This window comes from Typopeltis vanoorti, chromosome 2, assembly GCF_054136105.1.
Source record: "Typopeltis vanoorti isolate ZY-2024b chromosome 2, IOZ_Tvanoo_1.0, whole genome shotgun sequence".
NCBI classification, from domain to species: Eukaryota; Metazoa; Arthropoda; class Arachnida; order Uropygi; family Thelyphonidae; genus Typopeltis; species Typopeltis vanoorti.
In genome coordinates this window covers 157,892,413-157,914,547 of record NC_143550.1, presented here as the reverse complement: position 1 = coordinate 157,914,547, position 22,135 = coordinate 157,892,413, and the positions used below count along the sequence as shown (strand labels likewise).

The 22,135-nt window shown below is 37.6% G+C and overlaps 1 protein-coding gene across 1 annotated transcript in view; it reads right to left on the bottom strand.

Annotated features, from left to right (window-relative positions):
* LOC150109564 (protein Obscurin-like) overlaps positions 1-22,135 on the bottom strand; it is a 1,271,613-nt gene that overhangs the window by 944,623 nt on the left and 304,855 nt on the right. The window contains exon 25 of the mRNA XM_090402667.1: positions 12,936-13,114. Within this exon, the coding sequence (XP_090258793.1) occupies positions 12,936-13,114 (179 nt within the window). The remainder of the gene's footprint in view (positions 1-12,935; positions 13,115-22,135) is intronic.

The window sequence follows — 22,135 nt, the reverse complement described above, 5'->3', positions numbered from 1 at the left end:
ATAATATTTTTAGTCATTTAACAAAACAAATGTTTTATAAGGGTGGGGGAGCCTCTGGAAAGTTCTGATAAACACCTAGAACAAAAATTATTTTAAAGTAACTGATATATCCAGAAGAAAGAACATATCTTAAAATCCTTCAACCCCAATGTTTCATCAAATTGTAATATTTTTTCTTTTTCTTTTAGGATATATAAGATATATAGTTTGTTGAGAGCAAGAACGATCAATGAGTGGTATAATAGACTTTGTGTGTTTCCTAGGAAGGACCTCCAACGATGAGTCTTTTGACTCCATGGAGGCCTGAATAATGATAATAATAATAATAAGAAGAAGAATAGATAAAATTATATTAATTTTTGTTCTAGGTGTTTATCAGAACTTTCCAGACCCCCCCCCCATGTAATAAATCATGCTTGGCATTCTAATAATGGAATGTATGCTACATATAAAATTGGCTCTCCACTTCTTTTGCAGGAATGTATATACATTTTTTTCATAACACAAAGGGAGAGGTTCTTCCAGCTTTTTTTTTCTGATGAGTCAGTTTGGTAACTTGATTCTTACAGACCACATGTTTAAAGCGACTAGTTTATTTGATTCTGAAGTTACACTCAAATTAGAATAGAAGGTGCACTAATAATAAAACAAAAAATAAAATTAAAAAATAGTGAATATGTGTACTATGCACTAATCTTCAGTCTGTTATTGTAAAATTTTGCCGAGACCATAAAGAGATGCAGTTTAGAAATAGTAATCTTTAAATTAATTCAGAAATTTCAGTTTTGATACCTAAATTTATCACTTTAAAGAAAAGTGTACATGCATTATACACTTTACACAAAGAATAAATATAAGGTGCATAACAGGGTTCAGATTTCATGTGACTACATGTTTCTAATAATTATTACTATGTCATAAGTGTCACTGAAAAACTCTTCTAGAGTTATTCTAATTCATAAGTCAGAAAATTTGAGACTAGTGGGTCTTCTTAATGTTACAGAAGAAGTAATGAAACAATAATTAGCTAGGATATTCTTGAAAGGAATCACATGTTGAGCACTGCATCATTTTGTTAAGGAGAGATTAAAATGTACCAAATAGGTAGTGATGATTATCTAGTGAGATGGGTAGGAAATTGATTGACAGATACATGGCAGGAATGATCTTTAGAGGAGAATCTTCAAAGATCCCAGTTGTGAGCAGCAAGATACTATACAGCTCATTGTTAGGACTTTTGTTGTTTAATATATTCATCAATGATTTAGGTTCAAATATTAAGAGTAAAATTTCTTTCTTTGCTGATGACGTATATTTGGGAAGAGTAATTAAATGTTCCAAAGATCTAAATTCTTTACAGAATGATCTTAAAATACTGGAAGAGTTGATGAAGGGTTTAAAATTTATTCTTAACAAACATTAGTATATTCAATTTGGTAAGAAAATAATATTTAATAGAAATAAATTCCATGAGCAGGTTTTAGGGAAAAAGGTAATGAATAATACAAAGATTTGGTTATTTTGATTAATAGGGAATCTAAGTTCAGGAATCATACTGTTAAGACAACTAGTTAAGTTCAGCAGATTGTAGAATTAATTACAAGAAGATTCACTCGTAAGAGAAAGGAAATTATAATACCTTTATACCATTCTTCAGTTGACTTTCAGGAATGCAGAGAACTGACTGGAGCTTCTCATCTAATATCTAATTCTCACCTTCACATGGTGCACTGCATTACTAAGTATTTACTAGGTAGTGAATGAATGAGAATGGACTGACAACATTGGACTTAGCTGACCAAATTATACCTTCTATTGGCTTAAACCACAACTGAATATGATGGTACAACATGATGAAATTTCATGCCAGGTGGGGGAGTCACCCAGTTAAACAAGTTCTCCCCTCTGCAGTTTCATCAGGGGAACCAGAGTGAGCAGTGAAAAGTGAGCTACTAGAACAAGCTCCACCTCAACATCTATAACAAGAAGAATAAATTCAACATCAGAAGACCTAAAGCTAGGAACCATCAATATAAGGAGTATTAATGGAAAGGAAATCAAACATGAAAAAGAATTAGAAAAATACCAAATGGACATAATTGGCATTACTGAGACAAAGAAAACAAAACATTACTGAGACAAAGAAAACAAAATTACTTATTCCTTTCCTTGATCACCAAACATGAAGATAAACTTCTTGATTGGAAGGCAGTTTCAAGTAGAGTTATATGGGAAGTTTAATTTCCACTTGGTTAGACTATAATAAATTTAGTTTAATCCTTTACCCAAGTGTAGGCAAACAAAGTTTGCGTCTGAAGTATCTTCAGGACTGAGGCAACTCATATAAGTAAATATAACCTCTCCATTGCTTCTGCCTTAGTATCACCACTTCTGGGCCTGCCTTCCACTGCCGAGACCTCAATAAAGGTCAAAACCAGTCTGGGTAGTGGCCCTTCCCTTAATGCATAGCATTATACATGTCCACAAGGCGATGTGCTTTGCATTATGGGAGATACTGAGACAAGGAGTGATGAGAGCTTGGTCCACTTTTACTACGAGTTGCCTCAGTCCTGAAGATACTTCAGGCGCAAACTTTGTTTGCCTAAACTTGGGTAAAGGATTAAACTAAATTTATTATACAGTTATATAGGCAAACTTCAAAATGGGGACATAGACAATGAAATTTATTTGTGCCTGTGGTCCCACAGAGGGTTCTTCCAAGGAAGAAGTGGGGGAATTTTTTTGAGTCATTAGAATAGGCAGCTGACAAAAGGAAAATGGAAAAAAAGTGGTCCTTGGTGGAGATCTAAACAGCAGAGTGGGAAATGAATCCCACTAAGCATACAGGAACATTTTGGGAAAATTTGGAGAAAAGGGAAAAGCTAATAATCAGTAAGTATTTGTTGAATTTCTGCTCAAGGCATGGACTAGTCATCTCTAACAACATATTCCAACATAAAGATGTGCCCAAATTCATGTGGAGAAGATACAAGAAATAAGAAAAGCCTCATTGACTACATCATTATTGATAGTGATATCTTCATGCTGGTTCAAGATACAAGAGTGTACAGAGGATTTGAAATTGGAAGTGACATTACTTAGTGCTAAACAGATTAAAATGAATCTTACATTGAAAAGAACAATATATAAGAAAGTTTTAAAAATAATTAAAGTTGACCATCTTCAACTGTATAAACAATATTGAAGAAATTTTGAAGCAATTTGAAAACAAGAACCAAACAGTGTTTGGTTCTTGTGTCAGTGTCAAACTGGGAAGAAGACATTAATTGATTCAGCTTGGGAGGTATGTGGTGAAGTAGCATGTTTCTTTCTGTAAGGATAGAAAAATAAGAATCCCATGATGGACACAAGAAATTAAAGAAGCAGTTTTGGAAAAGAAGAAAGCATAAAAAGAGGGCACTAGAGTCGCTGAAGAACGTGGCAGGGGATTTGAATTGTGCTGAAAAAAGTCCTTTTAAATCAGTGAACAGCGTGACTTCTGTAGATTTTTGTGCTACGTTGATTTTCTGTAATACAGATGTCCTTCAGTGGTTGTTTTTGGAGTTAGTTGTTTTCTCTATATTGTGTATTTTTGGTTACCGAGAACGAAGGGTCGAAATCAGATGCATAGCAGTGGAAGAGAAGAAGATAACATATGTTTTCATTTAGATATTTAGTATACTTAAATATGTTTTACACTTATAGTTAACTTATATAGTTATACTAGAGTTATACTCAATTATACTTATTTAGCATTTAGTTGTAATAGTTTCTCGACACTATTTTGAATAATAGCAGCAGCTAAAATTGAAAATGGCGTATCACCAATCCTCCTCCATTTAAGGACTCCATTTTGTGTGATATAATAAGAGATTTTGTGACATGCAGGATTTGTGGAATGTATGCATCCTGGAGGTTGTTGTATATGTGACAGATGAGAGAAGAGGAAATATGTATATGCGCAAAATGCAGGCAATAGGAGATGACTGTAACTGACTTCGATGAGACTATAACAGACATCATTGAGTCAGAAGAGGGAGATTCTCCATATAGAAAGATGAGTGGTATGAATGAAAATATAGAGGGCAAGAATAGCTAGACAAATATGAATGAAAATATGAGATTAGGGAGTGTGGAAAGGTTGAACAACTGTGAAGTTTCGGAGATGGCCTCAATTGAGAGGATGAATGGCAAAAACAGTGACTGATTTGCAGAGAGAGAGAGATAGATGAGCTGAAAGAGCAGGTGGAATGTCTAGGGAATGAGATGAGAAGTGTGAAAGATGAGATTAGATGAATGGAAGAGATGAATGCAAGGTGAATCAGAGTAGGAGTGAGAGAGAGCTATGGGAATGATAGAAGAGAGGGAATGAGAGAGTTACTGGAATGGTAGGAGAGAAGGAACAGTAGAAGAGAGGGAATGAGAGATAGTTATGAGAATGGTAGAAGAGGAGAGAATAGGAACAGTGGAAGAGATGGAATGAGAGAGAGTTATAGGAATGACAGAGGAGGAGACAATGGAAGCAGTAAGAGAGAAGGAATGATAAGAATGCAAGTGCTAGAACCAGGGATAGTGTGATGTCAGGAAGGCAGGTAAGCAGGGAAACACAGGGAGAAAGTGTTAGAGGAGAGAGAGTGAGGGATGCAGGGTGGTAAGAGGTGTAATGTATGGAGACTCAATGATCCATGGGGGTGCAAGATAGGATGCGTGAGGAGTGTTTGCCTGGAGGAACAACAGAAAGTGTGGCTATAGCAATTGAGAGGGGTGAAATGGTGGATGAGATGATTGTGATGGTAAGAACGAATGACTTGAGAGGCAATGTAAATTGGGCAGCAAGAGATATGAGATTCTTGCTTGAGGTTGTACAAAAGAAAACACAGAGAGGAAAGATAGTGTGCATGTAGCCTATGTATGATAGTGACGAGTTGAGTAAAAGAACAGTAATATTGAATAACATAATAGCTAGAATGTGTTAGAAGAGAGGATTGGAATATGTGGATGCTTGGAGAGTGGTTGAAGACAGACAGGAAGTGCATGCGAGAGACCACTTGCATTTGAATGAGGAAGGACATAGGCATCTGGAGAGATTGCTGTTCTGAACAAGTCGGTGGGTCAATGCGGGGAAACTAGAATACCTAGGGTGGATGGTAGCAGGAGAGGCCTCTTGTGGGAATGGGTACTTGGGAGAAGGGGGGGACAACATCAGGTAACGATGAGTCCAGTGGAGTCTAGAGGGGATAATGCTAGGTATAGAAACAGTGGCATTTTTATGCTTTATACCAGTGGTGTTCAACCTTTTTTACTACGGGAGCTACTTTTCTATAAAAAGTTATTCGGCGATCTACACTCTTATATAGATCACATTGCCCCAACTTGATATCTGATTATGCACAAATAAACAATTAAAAATAAACAAATTAAAAAAATACACAACTAAAAACTTTATTTGGGTATTTAAAAATTTATTTATCACTTTTAATTATTTTAATACAACAAAAAAAAACACAAATATAATGGAATAAAATATTTATTTCTCTATTTTGGAAAACCAAAGTTAGAAAAAAACAACGGATTGATTACAAACTCATAAGTTACAGGAAATACTGGTTGATTAAAAAAAAAAAAAAAGTTAGTGTGAAGTTTGGCATTGTTTGGACCTCACAATATTTTCATAGTCAAGTTGATATGTAGAAGTGGCCAATCACAGACAATCATCCAAATGATCATTTGTAATTTGGTTTCTTAATTGATTTTTTATGAAAGTCATATTTGAAAAAGCGGATTCTGACAAGTATGTTGAACTGAAACACAACAGAATTTTTCGTGCAATATCAGTTAATATTGGGAATTTTTCATGTGCATACTTCCAAATGACTTCATTGTTTATTGATTTTAAATGTAAACTATTCTGAATGTTTATTATCTCAAGTTCTACTTCAGCTTGGTTTATATCAAACAGCCCACTAATTTTATTTGAAATTTCTGTGATGTTCAAGTTTTCTTGAAATGGATTATTGATAAAAGATACAATCATTTTAGTTTTATTAAAATCTTTAAATCTTGAATTTATTTCTTCCTCAACTAATTCTATTTCAAGAATAAATTCTTTTAAATCATAACGAAGCATTTCTTGATTTTGTTCAAAAAAATTTAATAAATATGGGAGATGTCTAATTTTGGGGTCATTTATATTTTTCTTTAATAAAAGTATCATTGGAAAGTTTTTATTGAACTTAACATGTCAATTAAATTTTTATCTCTACCTTGTAATTCTAAATTTAAATTGCTTAATTTCGTACAGAAATCTACTAAAAATGATAAGTGTAACAACCATCTTTTATCACTCAATTGTGGATAAATATCTCCTTTTTCATCAAGAAAAATTTTTATATCATCAATTAATACAAGAAATATTTCTAAAAATTGACTTCTGCTGAGCCAGCGAACATTATTGTACAACAGAAGTTCCTTATCATCATCTGCCTGTAATTTAAATAACCACCATTGCAGGGCTTTTCCTCGAACAGAATTTACAATTTTAAATGTAATATCCAAAACATCTCTTGTGTTTAATCTTTTACTATGCTGTACTTGTTGGTGAATAATACAATGGTACGTTAAAAAATCTGGATAAGTTTAGTTTAATCCTTTATTCAAGTGTGAGCAAACAAAGTTTGCACCTGAAAGTATCTTCAGGACTGGGGAAAGGTAGTGCAACACCAGGCAACTCGTTGCAAAGGTGAAGAAACCTCATTACTCCTATCTCAGTATCTCCCAAATGCAAAGCACATCTCCTCGCCAAAATGTGTAATGCTATGCATTAAGGCAAGGGCCACTACCCATACCGGTTTTGACGTTTATTGAGGTCTCGTCAGTGGGAGCCAGGCCCAGTAGTGGAGATACAAAGGCAGAAACAATGAGAGGTCATCCTAACCTATAGGAGTTGCCAAAGGGTGTGCAACCTTATTATTAAATTACTCCGGATTCAGAGAAAGATGTTGAGAGTTTATTTTTCACCTGGTTAGACTATAATAAGTTTAGTTTAATCCTTTATCCAAGTGTGAGCAAACAAAGTTTGCACCTGAAAGTATCTTCAGGACTGGGGAAAGGTAGTGCAACACCAGGCAACTCATTGCAACTCGTTCTCCACCTTTGCAACGAGTTGCCTGGTGTTGCACTACCTTTCCCCAGTCCTGAAGATACTTTCAGGTGCAAACTTTGTTTGCTCACACTTGGATAAAGGATTAAACTAAACTTATTATAGTCTAACCAAGTGAAAAATAAACTCTCAACATCTTTCTCTGAATCCGGAGTAATTTAATAATAAGATTGCACACCCTTTGGCAACTCCTATAGGTTAGGATGACTTCTCATTGCTTCTGCCTTTGTATCTCCACTACTGGGCCTGGCTCCCACTGACAAGACCTCAATAAGGTCGAAACCGGTATGGGTAGTGGCCCTTGCATTACACATATCCGCAAGGAGATGTGCTTTGCATTTGGGAGATACTGAGATAGGAGTAATGAGAGCTTTCTCCACCTTTGCAATGAGTTGCCTGGTGTTGCACTACCTTTCCCCAGTCCTGAAGATACTTTCAGGCGCAAACTTTGTTTGCTCACACATGGATAAAGGATTAAACTAAACTTATTATAGTCTAACCAAGTGAAAAATAAACTCTCAAAAAATCTGGTCATCGTTTTACATAATGAAATGAAGCCTGATTTATTAGATATCATTGCAGGAGCACCATCAGTAGTAATAAACACAAGTTTAAAAAGCGGAAGTTTGTGTTGTTTCACAAATTCATCAAATGCCGAAAAAATGTCTTTTCCCCTAGTCCTTCCCAATAATGGTATAATTTTCAAAAGTTCTTCTTTACTTGAATAATCTTGAAATACCATGCGAATAAATACCATTAACTGAGCAATATCAGTGACATCGATGTTGAAAGTTTATTTTCCACTTGGTTAGAGTATAATAAATTTAGTTTAATCCTTTATCCAAGTGTGAGCAAACAAAGTTTGCGCCTGAAAGTATCTTCAGGACTGGGTTAAGGTGGTACTACACCAGGGCAACTCGTTGCAAAGGTGGAGCAAGCTACCAACACTCCTATCCTAGTATCTCCCATAATGCAAAACACATCTCCTTGCGGATATGTCTAATGTTATGCATTAAGGGAAGGGCCACTACCCAGACCGGTTTCGACCTTTATTGAGGTCTCTTCAGTGGGAGCCAGGCCCAAGTCGAGATATCAGGCAGAAGCATTAGCAGGTCATCTCCACCTATAGGAATTGCCAATTGGTGTGCCACCCTTTTTTAATAAATTACTCTGGATTTAGAGAAAGATGTTGAAAGTTTATTTTCCACTTGGTTAGAGTATACTAAATTTAGTTTAATCCTTTATCCAAGTGTGAGCAAACAAAGTTTGCGCCTGAAAGTATCTTCAGGACTGGGTTAAGGTGGTACTACACCAGGGCAACTCGTTGCAAAGGTGGAGCAAGCTACCAACACTCCTATCCTAGTATCTCCCATAATGCAAAACACATCTCCTTGCGGATATGTCTAATGTTATGCATTAAGGGACGGGCCACTACCCAGACCGGTTTCGACCTTTATTGAGGTCTCTTCAGTGGGAGCCAGGCCCAAGTCGAGATATCAGGCAGAAGCATTAGCAGGTCATCTCCACCTTAACCCAGTCCTGAAGATACTTTCAGGCGCAAACTTTGTTTGCTCACACTTGGATAAAGGATTAAACTAAATCAGTGACATCGTTTGATTCATCAAATTGTAATAAAAATGCAACACACTGGTGAATGCCGGACATTAACCTGGCCTGAAAACTTTTCTCCAGCAATTGGAACTCTTCCTTTCGGCAATTTGAAACCTTGTCTGCAGCCTAGAAGTAGTCTCTCTCTAGTGACGTTTCAAACCGAGAAGGTCCTTTCTGGAAACCGAAAACTCCTCTCTCGAGCAACATGACATGTTTCCTCTTTCTGACAGCGATTCTGGAACCGGGACCCCTTCTGCTTGTTTCAGTCCCTTTTCATTAGGCCTCCTCTTAGACCTCGCATGAAGTTTGGCAACCCCCAAAGAATCAGTATGAATCTTTCATTTTAAGTTTCAAGTTCGGCTCGCCTTTGGTTCTCCTCCACTTTCTTTTGATTGTAAGTTACTGCCCATCGGAAAGTTGTTTGAACTCTTTCTGACTGACTTCAGAAATGTTTACACTTAGAACCTGCAAGCCTTTCTCATACATACAAGTTTCAATAACAATCTTTTTAATGCTGCCATGTACAGCTTCGGCAACAAAAACATTGCCTTTGTTTTTAACACTCTAACATATTCTTATTAAAGCAGTATATACAGTTAGCTGCAAAAGAGTTATTTACAAAAACATCTAATACAAACTATAACCGAGACAAGCAAAGTTTATTTCATTACAATATTCACATGGGACTTAACCTATGTAAAAAATCGATGTAATGTGCTTTGGAATATTTAAGCTACAACCGAGTTTTTACACACTGCTTATAATTGTATTCACTCAGCTGGCTGTTTGACTTCCACTGATCCAAATTAATTCATTTACTCAGACTTATAAGAAATTTACTGATTTGACAATTTTAATGAAAAATAAATAAACAATAGTAATACACTTAAAGCGAATTAAAAATAATACAAAATAATGATAAATAAAATATTGTTTTCAGTTTTAATTAAATTTGTAAGTAAGGAGGAATACACAAGAGATCGACCAAAAATCGCTCCGCGATCAACGGGTTGAACAACCCTGCCATATGCAGTCTTATTCCTCTCTTTTTTACGGTATCAATCCACCTATATCTTGGTTTCCACTGGGTCTTTTTCCTGCCAACCTGGCAGAGAACATTTGTTTGGCTAATCTTTTCTCTCCTATTCTGTTTAAGTGACCATATTACCTGAGATTAGCTCTGCTAACAGGAAGATAGTTTGATGTAAAATCAATAGTAAGACAAGGATGCACATTATCATCACTCTTATTCATCATCTATATGGATCACATTATGAAAGAAAGAGGTAGTAGTCCTGATATTAGAATTGGAGAATGTGAAACTTAGCTCTTTGCTTTATGCAAATGCTGTTGTACTCCTGAACACATCTAATACAAGTCTCCAGGATTCTCTAAATAAATTGAATAACAACTGTAAAAGATTTGGCATGAAAATCAGCAATAAAAAGACCAAAACTAGGAAAATAGACAGAAATAATGAAAATCAAATGTATTCTGAATGGAGAGCCTATAGAATAAGTAAAATATTTCAGCTCTTTAGGCATAGTTTTTAGTGAAGATGATAGGTTAAATCTGGAAAAAGACAACAGAATAAGTAAAGCTGGTATGGTGGGTAACCAGCTGAATGAATTTATCTGGAATGAGAGAGAAATTAACCAAAACACCAAACTAGCAGCATTCAAGACTGTTTAAATCACTTTAAAGTTATGGATATGAGAGATGGGTTAGAAATAAAGCACTTGATCAAAGACTAGTATGAAATATGAGAGTTCTGAGACAATTTAATGGGGGGGGGGTGTACAAATGGCATCAGTAACAGAGTTATATTAAAATGAAGATGTCAGAAAGGAACTTGACATTATTGGCATTCAGTAGTGTGTCACCAGAGCTAATCTAAGGTGGAATGGCCACTTAAATAGAAGGTTAGAAAACAGCTGTTTGATGTCAAGATGGCAGGAAAGAGACCCAGAGGAAGACCAAAGTCTAGGTGGACTGATTTAGTCAGAAATGCCTTAGAAGCACGAAATGTTAGATATGACAATATTGGAGTGTTCACAAGTAATAAATTGATTTAGAGGAAAATTGTTCATAGGAGATTAATACTACTGTAAACTTAATCATGTGGTGTTGTCATAATAACCTGCATATCCCTTGGGGACACATATCAGGAAATTGATGATGATGATGACCATTCTTTAGTCCCAATGGATTTCCCATCTTTACTTGTCAAGGTAAATGGATGTGAAGAAATTCTGGAATATTCAGAGATGACTAACTGAGTGTACAGGAATGTATCATATAGTTATGAAAATTAGTTGATTTGTTGTAATCTGATTAATTTAACTAATAGGAGATGGAGACAAGATTTAACTGAAGTTTATAAGTTAGTTCAGAGCATATATAAGATAGAGATATCTATCTAGAGATAGAGATAGTCAAGTTTGATGCATTTGACTGAACCAGGTTCTACTAGGGGATCATAGTAAAAAAATTATAGTGGGAGTTAAAACATATACATATATACATATTTGTTATTGTCAGGGTACAAAATATGCGGAATGGTCTCTGTCAATGAGTTGTAGAAGCAATGAATTTATGCAACTTTAAGACAGAATTAGACAACTGCAATAGCTTAGAATAAATTAATTAAAATACACATATAATGAATGTCCTATACACCCCTTGAGGATACAAATAAGGAATTTGATGATAATAATAAAAGAAAAGATGAGAGAATAAATTAAAAGATGAACTAAGTGAAATACCCAAATCATCCTATGTGTAGCTGGCTAACAAATTGGCTACAGTGGTGATTAATCAATATATGGTTCATCTGCTTTCATTTTTTTTTCAGCATTCAGTTATTTGATCTCAGACTGTGACTGTGAAGTTGGTTTTTCTTCAGGTGCTCAAGTTTTCCCCCTCACAAACATAAAACCAACCTGAAACACATTATACAGTATGATAGTTACATTTATATCCGGGTATAATTTAAGTAATTCAAGTATAGTTCATGTTGATGCCACCTTAGATGGACTTATGTCTTCTCAAAGATGGATAAAAATAATAACAGTAGACAATATAAAGTTGGCCATCTACTCCTTTAAAATTATTCTTTCAAAATTTCAGAATTTAAAAACTTAGCTTTATGCAGATGATGTTATACTTCTAAATAAATCTGCTACAAGTCTGCAAGATTCTCTGACTAAATTGAATAGCTGTTGTAATAGATATGGTATGAAGGTCAGCAATAAAAAGACAAAGACAATGAAAATAGGCAGAATCATTGAAAATGTCAACTGTGTTGGGAATGGAGAACCTGTGGAACAAGTGAAACATTTCAGCTACTTAGGCACGATTTTTACTGAAGATGGTATTTAAATATAGAAATAGACAACAGAATCAGCAAAGCTGGTATGTTAGGAAGTCAATTGAATAAATTCATATGGAATAAGAGAGAAATTAGTCAAAACACTAAATTAGCTGTATACAAGACAGTGTTCAAACCAGTTTTAACTTATGGATCTGAGAGCTGGGTCAGAAGTAAAACACTAGAGATCGCAGATATGACAGTCCTGAGAAAGATTATAGATGTGAACAGGTGGCATCAATGGCAATATCATATTAAAAAGAGGATATTAGGAAAGAACTTGACATTGTCAACATCCAGGAATGAGTTAGCAGAGCTAATCTCAGGTGGTATGGTCACTTAAACAGAATGGGTGAAGAACAATTAGCAAAACAAGTGTTCTCTGCCAGGTTGGCAGCAAAATGACCCAGAGGAAGACCAAGATATAGGTGGATTGATACGGTACAAAGTGCCTTAGACGATAGAAATATAAGATCTGATAATGTTGGAGTCTTGACAAGTAACAGACTGATTTTGAGGAAAATTGTAGATAGGAAGTTAGTAATGATGTAATTTTTTTTTTCATGTAGTACTGTACATCCCTTGAGGGTATATGGCAGGGATTTGATGATGACGATGAAAAACTTAGCTTTGAAGACTACTCTAAAAAATAATTTTGTTATCCTATACCACTTGAGGGTACATGTCAGGAAATTGATGATGATGATGATGAAATAGACAGAAATTAATAAAAAGAAAGTAAAGAATAAATCTGTTATAATATGGAGGATAAAGTATATACATATAGGAACTCACCACTAACTGAGAGTGTTCCACTGGTTGAGTCCTTGCCTACTGAGTTGGTAGCTTCACAAGTATAACTGCCTGACATATTACTCTTAACATCCATCATTTTCAAAGTGTATGTGCCTTGCTCTTTATCGGAGAGCATTTTATAGTTCTTATTCTCTGTAATATCCATGCTGTCAATATACCTGAAAGATTATACAAACACATATGCAGACATATATACATACACTGATATAGAATTATTACAAATTATCTTTACACTTTATAAAACTTTTTTTATAAAAAAAAAACCTGAAAGTTATTACACTGGTGTCCAAAAACTAAGGACAAACACTATTTCTGAAGATTACAACTACAAATTCAGATGAATCAGCTCACTGCAATTTGTATAACTGACGATTGCGAGTAGCAAGCAGGTATATATACATTAAAATTTTCAAACTGCACGCAAAGGGGTCACGTAGTAACACTCAACAGGATAAAAGGCAAAAAGCTGCACTAAGTGAATTGTGTTCAAACACAATTTTGAAGAAAGCTTTTTTTTTCATGAAGGAATAAAGTTGCAAACTTGGATATCTTGCAATGTCTCAGGAACATCTAAATGATGTCTTTGAAAATTATTATAAAGCTTGAAGAAGGCTGCAGAATTACTGATGTTGCCAAAGAGTTTGGGAATCTCATATAGCATTGTATCCAGGCTCTGGGCAGCATTTTAAACCAATGGAATGTGTTCCAGATGTTTTCTAAGGGATCGCCCTCACTCTACCACAGAGCATGAAGAGAGATTTTTGGTTATAATAGCAAAACATAAATGATGCACCATGGCAGGTCAGCTTGCAAGTTGGCTCCATTCCAGCACAGGCATGCAGATATCTCGATAAACAAAACACCAATATCTATTCTTCCCACATCATCACCTCAGTGTTGGGGTGATGATGTGGGAAGGCATTATGCTGGATGGACACACCAGGCTACAAGTGCTAGAAAAAGGGACTATGACTGGTGAACGATATTGCAATGAAGTTCTTCAATGTCATGTTTGATTGTTCCTTGGTGAAGAATTCATTTTTTATGGATGACAATGCCACACCACATCATACAGGAACAGTGGAGATACTTCTGGATAGCAAGGATATTAAACAAATAGAGTGGCCAGCATGCTCCCAGATCTCAACTCATAGAAAACGTTTGGGATGCAATAGGGAGATGCATTGCTGCTCAAAATTCCCCTCCAGAAAACAAACAAGACCTTATCCTTGCCCTGAAGGAGGAGTGGGCCAGTTTGTGCCAAGTGATTCAGAAGTTCTTGGGGCAAACTGGCCCACTAAGCATGATATGATGTTGTGAGAGTTGCATTGCAGTTCAGGGTGGGCATCTTCCATACTGAAATGTCTCTCTGCATAGTTTTCTGTAAGCACGATACATTAATTCCTTAACTACGCATTATACATTATTCCTTAATTTATACAAAATTTATAACACATTTTTATATGATATAATTAATTTATTAGTATGCTGACAATAAATTTATGTCAACATTTGGCTGTAGTCAACCTCAGAGGGCTCACTTTAGTGAGTACGGGCATGGCAAACCCTAGGTACCTGATGCTGGACCATGCCTTACTTCATGTAATATGTAACTGTTATATTATTCTGTCGACTGGTCCCTCCTCTTCTTTCTTTGCATCTTTCTCCTCTCCTTGCTCCTTCCCCCCTGATGCTATTAAAGTATTCGAGGGCTAGGGGTGAGTCTTTCCTATCTTGCTAAGTCATTTCATCTTATGCAGCCACCGAAGGAGGCAAGCTAGCCTCAATAGGTGCCAGTCCCAAGCCTGGATAAATGCAAGGGTTGATGTCAGGAAGGGCATTCGGTCGGAAAACTTCAGTGCCAACTCAAACTATAATGATTATGAGTCAAAGAGAAAATGATATAAGGGCTAGGGCGTACCCCTTAAGCGACATGCAGCCACATCGCCCTACAGCTGCGAGAAGTGGACGAGGGCTACCACATCAAGGGTGGGTGCAGTTAAAGAAGTGAGCCCAACAGGTGGAGCGGATGTTGCGAGTGGGAACACTGAATGTTGGAAGCAAGACTGGAAGGGGAAGAGAGGTGGCAGACATGATGAGGAAGAGGAAGTTGGACATTTTATGTGTGCAGGAGACAAGGTGGAAAGGCAAAGGAACTGGGAGATGGATATAAATTTTTCTACTCTGGAGCGAATAACGAGAGAAGAAATGGTGTAGGAATTGTGGTGTGCGGCAGAATGAAGGGTGAAGTACTGAACGTGGGTAGAAGGAACGACATGATCATGCGAATGAAATTGGGTCTTGGAGAAGAGCGGGTGGTCGTATTAGTATATGCCCCCGCAAGTTGGTTGTACAGCAGAGGAAAAAGATGAGTTCTGGAACGTGTTAGATGAAGAAATGAGGGAATTGGAAGAAAATGAGATGGTGATTGTCAGAGGAGACTTGAACGGGCACATAGGAAGACAGAATAGAGACTGTGAAAGTGTGCACGGTGGCCACGGAGTGGGAATGATGAACCAGGAAGGAGAGAGGGTTGTGGACTTTGCAGTAGTGTTTGATCTGGCAATTGTGAACTCGTTTTTCTACAAGAGGGAAGAACATTTGATAACATTTAGGAGTGGTAACAACAGCTCACATATTGACTACATTTTGACTAGAAGAAAACATCTTAAGGTTGTGAAAAATTGTAAAGTAATTCCAACAGATCAAGTAGCACAACAACACCGACTTCTGTGCGCAGACTTTAAAATAAGATCGAAGATAAGAACTTCTGGATGCCATGGGATGAAGATAAGTGGTTTCGCTTAAAAGAGGAGAGTGTGAGGAATCGTTTTAGGGAGAGGGTGTTAGAGAGGATTTCGGATGGACTGGAAAGTGTACAAGATTGGTGGAAACATAATTCAAAAGTAATCCTGAGCTGTGCAATCGAGGTGCTTGGTGAGACATCTGGAAAGATTAGAGAGCAGAAGGAGGGTTGGTGGTGGAATAATGATGTACAAGTGGCAGTGACAGCTAAGAGGAAGGCAAAGCAGAAGTGGGATGAGTCGAGTGGAAGAGGACAGAGAGGTGTACAGAGAGAGAAAGCAAGAAGCCAAGAGAGTTGTGGCACAGGCGAAGGCCCTGGCATATCAAGATCTGTATGATCAATTAGAAACAAAGGAAGGACAGAGAAAAATTTACCAACTAGCAAAATGTGGAAATAAAGCAGCAAAGGACATCTTACATGTGAGGCAGATCAAAGATGCTGAAGAAAGAGTATTATGGAGGGATGTGGACATAAGAAACAGATGGAAAATATACTTTGAGGGACTTTTGAATGAGGAAAATGCAAGGACTCACAGAGGAGATGGGCAGCCTTCTGAGGGGATAGTGCAGAACATCAGTAGAATGGAAGTGACGGAGGCCATGAAGAGGATGAGGAATGGAAAATCGGTGGGCCCCCGACAGAATTCCAGTGGAGGCATGGAAGGCACTGGGGGAAGAGGGAATTGACCTGCTGTGGGACCTGTTCATGAAAGTTTGCCAACAGGAAAATATACCCGAGGAACGGAGGGAGAGTACTCTTGTTCCCATCTACAAGGGTAAAAGGGATGCAGAAGACTGTAAAAATTACAGAGGAATAAAGTTGATGTCCCACACAATGAAGATCCTAGAAAGGGTTCTTGATGGTAGATTGAGGAAGGAGGTGGAGATTGCAAAGGAACAATTTGACTTCATGTCTGGTAGATCAACAACAGATGCTATCTTTGGGTTACGACAGATGATGGAAAAATATCAAGAGAAACAAAGGGAGCTACATCTGGTATTTATTGATCTGGAGAAAGCATACGATAGAGTGCCAAGGCAAGAAGTCTGGAGGTGTCTGAGGGAGAAGAAGGTGCCGGAGAAATATGTCAGGTTGGTGCAGGAAATGTACAGAAATGTGAAGACAAGTGTTCGGACCTGTTTGGGACAGACAGAAAGTTTTCAAGTAACAGTTGGCTTGCATCAAGGGTCAGCATTAAGTCCGTTTCTGTTTAATATTGTGATGGAGGTGGTAACAGAGGAGATGAGAGAAGATGTGCCTTGGACAATGTTGTATGCAGATGACATCTTGCTGTGTGTAGATTCAAGAGAAGAAGTGGGAACTAAACTGGAAAGATGGAGAAAAGTACTGGAAGAGAGGGGTATGAGACTGAGCAGAAGTAAGACAGAGTATATGTGTTGCGCAGTGGGCGGCGGTGGCCAGGAGACAGATCTGGAGCTGGAAGGAATTGTCATCAGGAAGGTGAGAGACTTTAGATACTTAGGTTCAACAGTGGAAGAAGATGGAGGAGCTGAGAAGGAAGTGGGATGCAGGATACAAGCGGGTTGGAGGAACTGGAGGGAAATGGCTGGAGTGTTATGCGATAAGAGGGTGTCAATCAATCTGAAAGGCAAAATTTATAGGACAGTAGTGAGGCCAGCTATGACGTATGCTATAGAAACTATGGCCCTGAGGAAAAATAACATCAGCAGGATGGAAGTAGCAGAGATGAGAATGCTTAGGTGGATGTGCAGTGTGACCAGAAAGGATCGTTTGAGAAATGACTATGTCAGGGGAACAGTGAAAGTTACGAACTTAGGATCAAAAATACAGGAGGCAAGGTTGAGATGGTTTGGTCATGTGATGAGGAGGGAGGACGAATGGATCATGCAGATGGATGTGCAAGGAAGGCGGAAGCGTGGGCAGCCAAAGAAGAGATGGAGGGAGCTGGTAGAAGAGGAGTTGAAGATGAAGAACTTGGATGTGGTGACAGCCCAAGACAGAAAAATGTGGAGAAGACTCATTACAAACAGTGACCCCACTTAAGTGGGAGAAGCTGCAGAAAAAGAAGAAGATTTGGCTGTAGTCGAGAAAATTTTTTCATATATAGGAAAAAAGTTTTGTCCTTAGCTTTTGGACACTAGTGTATTATATTACTACATGAGCCACCACAGAGTCCAAGGATTCATCGAGAGAGAGAGACTCACTCACAGATCACATTCAATTAATCAATCCTCAAAGCCAAGTTGGACACAGTCCTGATATCATTTTGGTTACTCACCTGTATATTCCTGTTCTGCATATATTATTGTATCATGAACTAATCTGAAGATATTGCTATGAGCAATAGCATCATCATCAATAAAACTTTTCAAGAAAATATAAAAAGTCTTACTCATTATGTTATTGTTGAGTGATATCTTCTGATAGTTCAGGATACAAGGGTGGTGTATTGGGAATTTCAAACTGGACGTAATCATAATCTAGTTTTTAGCAAGAAAAAATTCATTATCACACCGAAAACAAAAATATGCATGAAAGTTTTAGAAAAGAATTAAGTCAAGCAATTTTCAGATGTGAACTGAAAACTCAAATATAGAAATATTATTTGGAGAAAAAGCATTTTATAAAATCATCTCTCCTTCTGCCTAAAAGAGATGAATTTATAAAATGCTTTTTCTACTTTTAGGCAGGTGTCACTATGTAACACCTGCCTAAAAGGAGAGAAAAATCAGAACTATATAGCAGATTTAAGAATTTAGAGTGCCAGTCCTGGAAAAGAAGAAAGTTTATTTAAAGTTCCTGGCACCCAAGTATGTGACCTATGGGAATACAGAGAAAAATAAAAGTCATGAGAACAGTATTATTATTATTATTGTTGTTGTAATTATTATATTATGTCTCCAAAGAATCAGGACTTCATCAGGAGAGGACACTTTGAAGGTTAGACAATGCCTAAATATTTATCATACTTCTCCTTGAAATTCATTGAAAAGACAATGTCCATTGGAATAAGTTCATCACATGCCATGAGAAGAATACCACAAGTCTTCCCACCTACACATATATGCTTACACCTGCCATGAGCTGCAAAATTTCCCTTGTAACTAATATGGTAAAAGCCCTTCCTAATTTGCACATTTCTATCACATCTCCTCTCCTCCTTATACCTAAAATTTGGAAGAACACTTTTCTTTTAATGTTACACAGTAATCAGCATTCATTTTAGAAATTATGGACAACTTTACCGTGTTATTTATAACACGGTTGTAAAGTCCATAATTTCTAAAATGAATTTGGAAGAACACGTTTCCTTCATTCTGTCTTCATACGCCAAATTCCACAGACCAGATATTAGCTTGGTTATGTCAAATTTTTCTCAATGACTTATTTTTTTACCAACTACTTACTTTTTCTTACTAATCTCCATGGAACCTAGGTGAATATCAAAGCATAATAATCTAGATGGGCTCTTAGCAAAGCCTTATCAAGTGAGAGAATTATGTGCTTATTCCTACAAGTTACCATTCTCTTCAACATTGCAATTATCTGATGTTATGGCTTAACCATCTTAGCAATATGGTTTCTGAACTTTAATGCACCATCAGCTATCACTTCTAGATTTCTAGCTTCATTGACCTTTTTTTTTTTTTTATGTTGGGCCCATATACGAGAGGTTGGCTGGTCAACCTATAGTACTTTAGTACTGTATATGGGTAGTGGGATGGGAAAGGAGAAACTTGTTGACATTCGATTTAAAAGCCTGTATATTGTATTCCTTGGTAATTACATCAGGGGGGAAGACTGTTCCACAGTACAGCAGTAGCATGGATGAAGGAGGAGGAAAAGAAACTTGTTATGTGGGTTTCAAGGTGTACTGTGAAAGGATTTTGGGCAACAGCTGTACATGTTCCAATGGGCTCAGTACAGAGTGGGAGAATTATTGATGCTATTTCAGATGAACATTTCCCGTGGAAATATTTATAGAATATACAAATTGCAGAGACTAAATGTCTATGTGAAAGTGGGGGGGGGGGGGGTGAGTCAGTAAGAGATGGATATCATTTATCAGTCTAATTGCTCTTCTCTGTATTAGTCAAGCATTTTGAGAGAGCTTTTAGGAGCCCCACTCCAAATATGAAAACAGTACTCAATAGCTAGGTGGATTTGTGTTTTGTATAAGGTCAACAGCTGTTTTGAGGTGAAGTAATGTCTTGAGTAAAAGAGAAAGCCCAATTTTTTGGAAGCTGAGGATGCAATGGTTGTGATGTGTTTATGCCAGGAGGCCTGATGTCAAGGTAATTCCGAGAAGAGAAATTTCATCTTGTCTGGGAATTTGAGTGTTATCAAAAATAATACTGGGGGGAAATGGTTCTTTTTTGTGGGAAATAAGACAGAACTGGGTTTTGCTAGCGTTGAAGTTGACGAGGTTATCTGAGCCCCCATTGGAAGATGGCTTGGAGGTCTGAATTAAGGGAAGTTGTGGTTGATGTTCTGTGGGTTGATGTGAGTTGTGTAGAGCAAGGTTTATCAAATGAAAGGGAGGAGTGCAATGTGCTGTCATCTGCAAAACTGTGTAATGGGTCACCTCAAGTAGGTCATTGATATACAGAAGGAAGAGGGTCGTGAGAGAACTGAACCTCGTGGGACCCCAGCATTAGTTGGATGGTGGAAGGATAGGGAGTGATCTACCATCACACTTAGTGTGTGTCCAGGCAGAAAGCTGACAATCCATCTGCAGAAGTCCTGAGACAGTCCAAACGATGGAAGTTAGCCTATTAAGCCTTTGTGCCAGGCCCAGTCAAAGGCTTTAGAGATATCAAGTGCAACTACTTGGGATTTCAATTTTTATTATTATTACATTTCAATTTTTCCATGGCATATTTCCCGAGATGGGTGATATATGAAAGCAGGTCACCTGTTGATCAGCATCGATGGAATCCATACTAGTGGTCGCTTAGCTGAGTACCTTCAAGGTAGAATAGGATTTGATAATTGAGAGTTTTCTCCATCACTTCAGATAGGACTGAGGTGAGTGAGATAGGGAGGTAGTTAGATGGCAGCGATTTGTCACCATTTTTAGGAATGGGTTGAATACAGGCCAATATATAAATGGGATATATAAACGGAGTAAGAGAGAGTAGGTACAGACGGCATAGGATAGGAGTCAGTTCTGCTGCACAGACCTTCAGGACAATTGAAGGAATGCCATCAGGGCCAGGAGCTATTTTTGTGGCTAATTTTGATAACAGGTTTATGATCTCTTTCTGGCAAAAGGATACGGGGGGGGGGGGCATTGTATGTTGGGCAGGAATGACTGGGGGGGGCATTTGCCATTGTCAGTTATGCATACATTAGAAGCAAAGTGTGAGGCCGGGGGATTAGCTTTTTCTGTGGCTGATGTTGCAACTGAGTCATCTGGATATGATAGGGGTGGGAGTGGTGTAGGTCTCTTGCCAAAGCAAGAGACCAAAAGGCATGGATGCTGCTAGGACAGGCTGCAAGTTTCCTGCTTTTTGCCCATTCAAATTCTGTTTTGGAATCATTGATAATTTTTTGCATCTATTTTGGGCTTCAGTATAGGCACTGAAGGAGGATGGGATTCTTAATTTGAGCCAGTGTGGTATGCCTGATTTTTCATTTGTACAGCCTTGGCACATCTTTTGGAGAACCAGGATTTGGATAGGGGATGGCGGTTCAGAGAAGTGTGGGGAATGTATGTTTTCATGCCAGTGAGGATTACTTTGGTGATACATTCGGTACATATGTTTGGATTGGAAGACTGCAAACAATAGTCCAACCATAGAAATGAAGCATAGTAGTCTCGGAGGCTGTCCCATTTGGCCCTCTGTTATAATGCCAAACTACACTACTTTTGTGTGGGTGTGACTGCGTAAGCATTGTTGCATGCGGCAGGAGATGAGCACCAGGTTGTGGTCAGAATTACCGGGGGGGGGGGGCTCACTACATTCACTGTATATTTGGAAGGGTCATTGGTAAGGAAGAGATCTAGGGTATTTGGGGAGTGATTTGGGTTATCTGGTATTCTGGTCGGCTTGTGAACAATTTGTGTAAGGTCGTTCGTGCTGGCAAATGTTTCAGCATCTCTGCCTGTAGGATCTGTACAACTGGAAGAGGAAAGTCAGTTGGTGTTATGGACATTAAAATCACCTAGGAGGATGATTTCACTATTAGGAGAGTGGGACTGTTAAAAATCAACTTTTAAGGAGAGAAAATTAAAGATCTCGAAGTGGTTGGTGGTATTAGGAGAGCAATAGAGACAGCAGATGAATTTGACTGAGTGAGGGAAGGGATATTTTTAACCAAAGAAGGTCAAAGTTGGGCAATTGTAAGTTAGGTTCTCTCTGGCATGGTATGTCAGAGCAGATATATG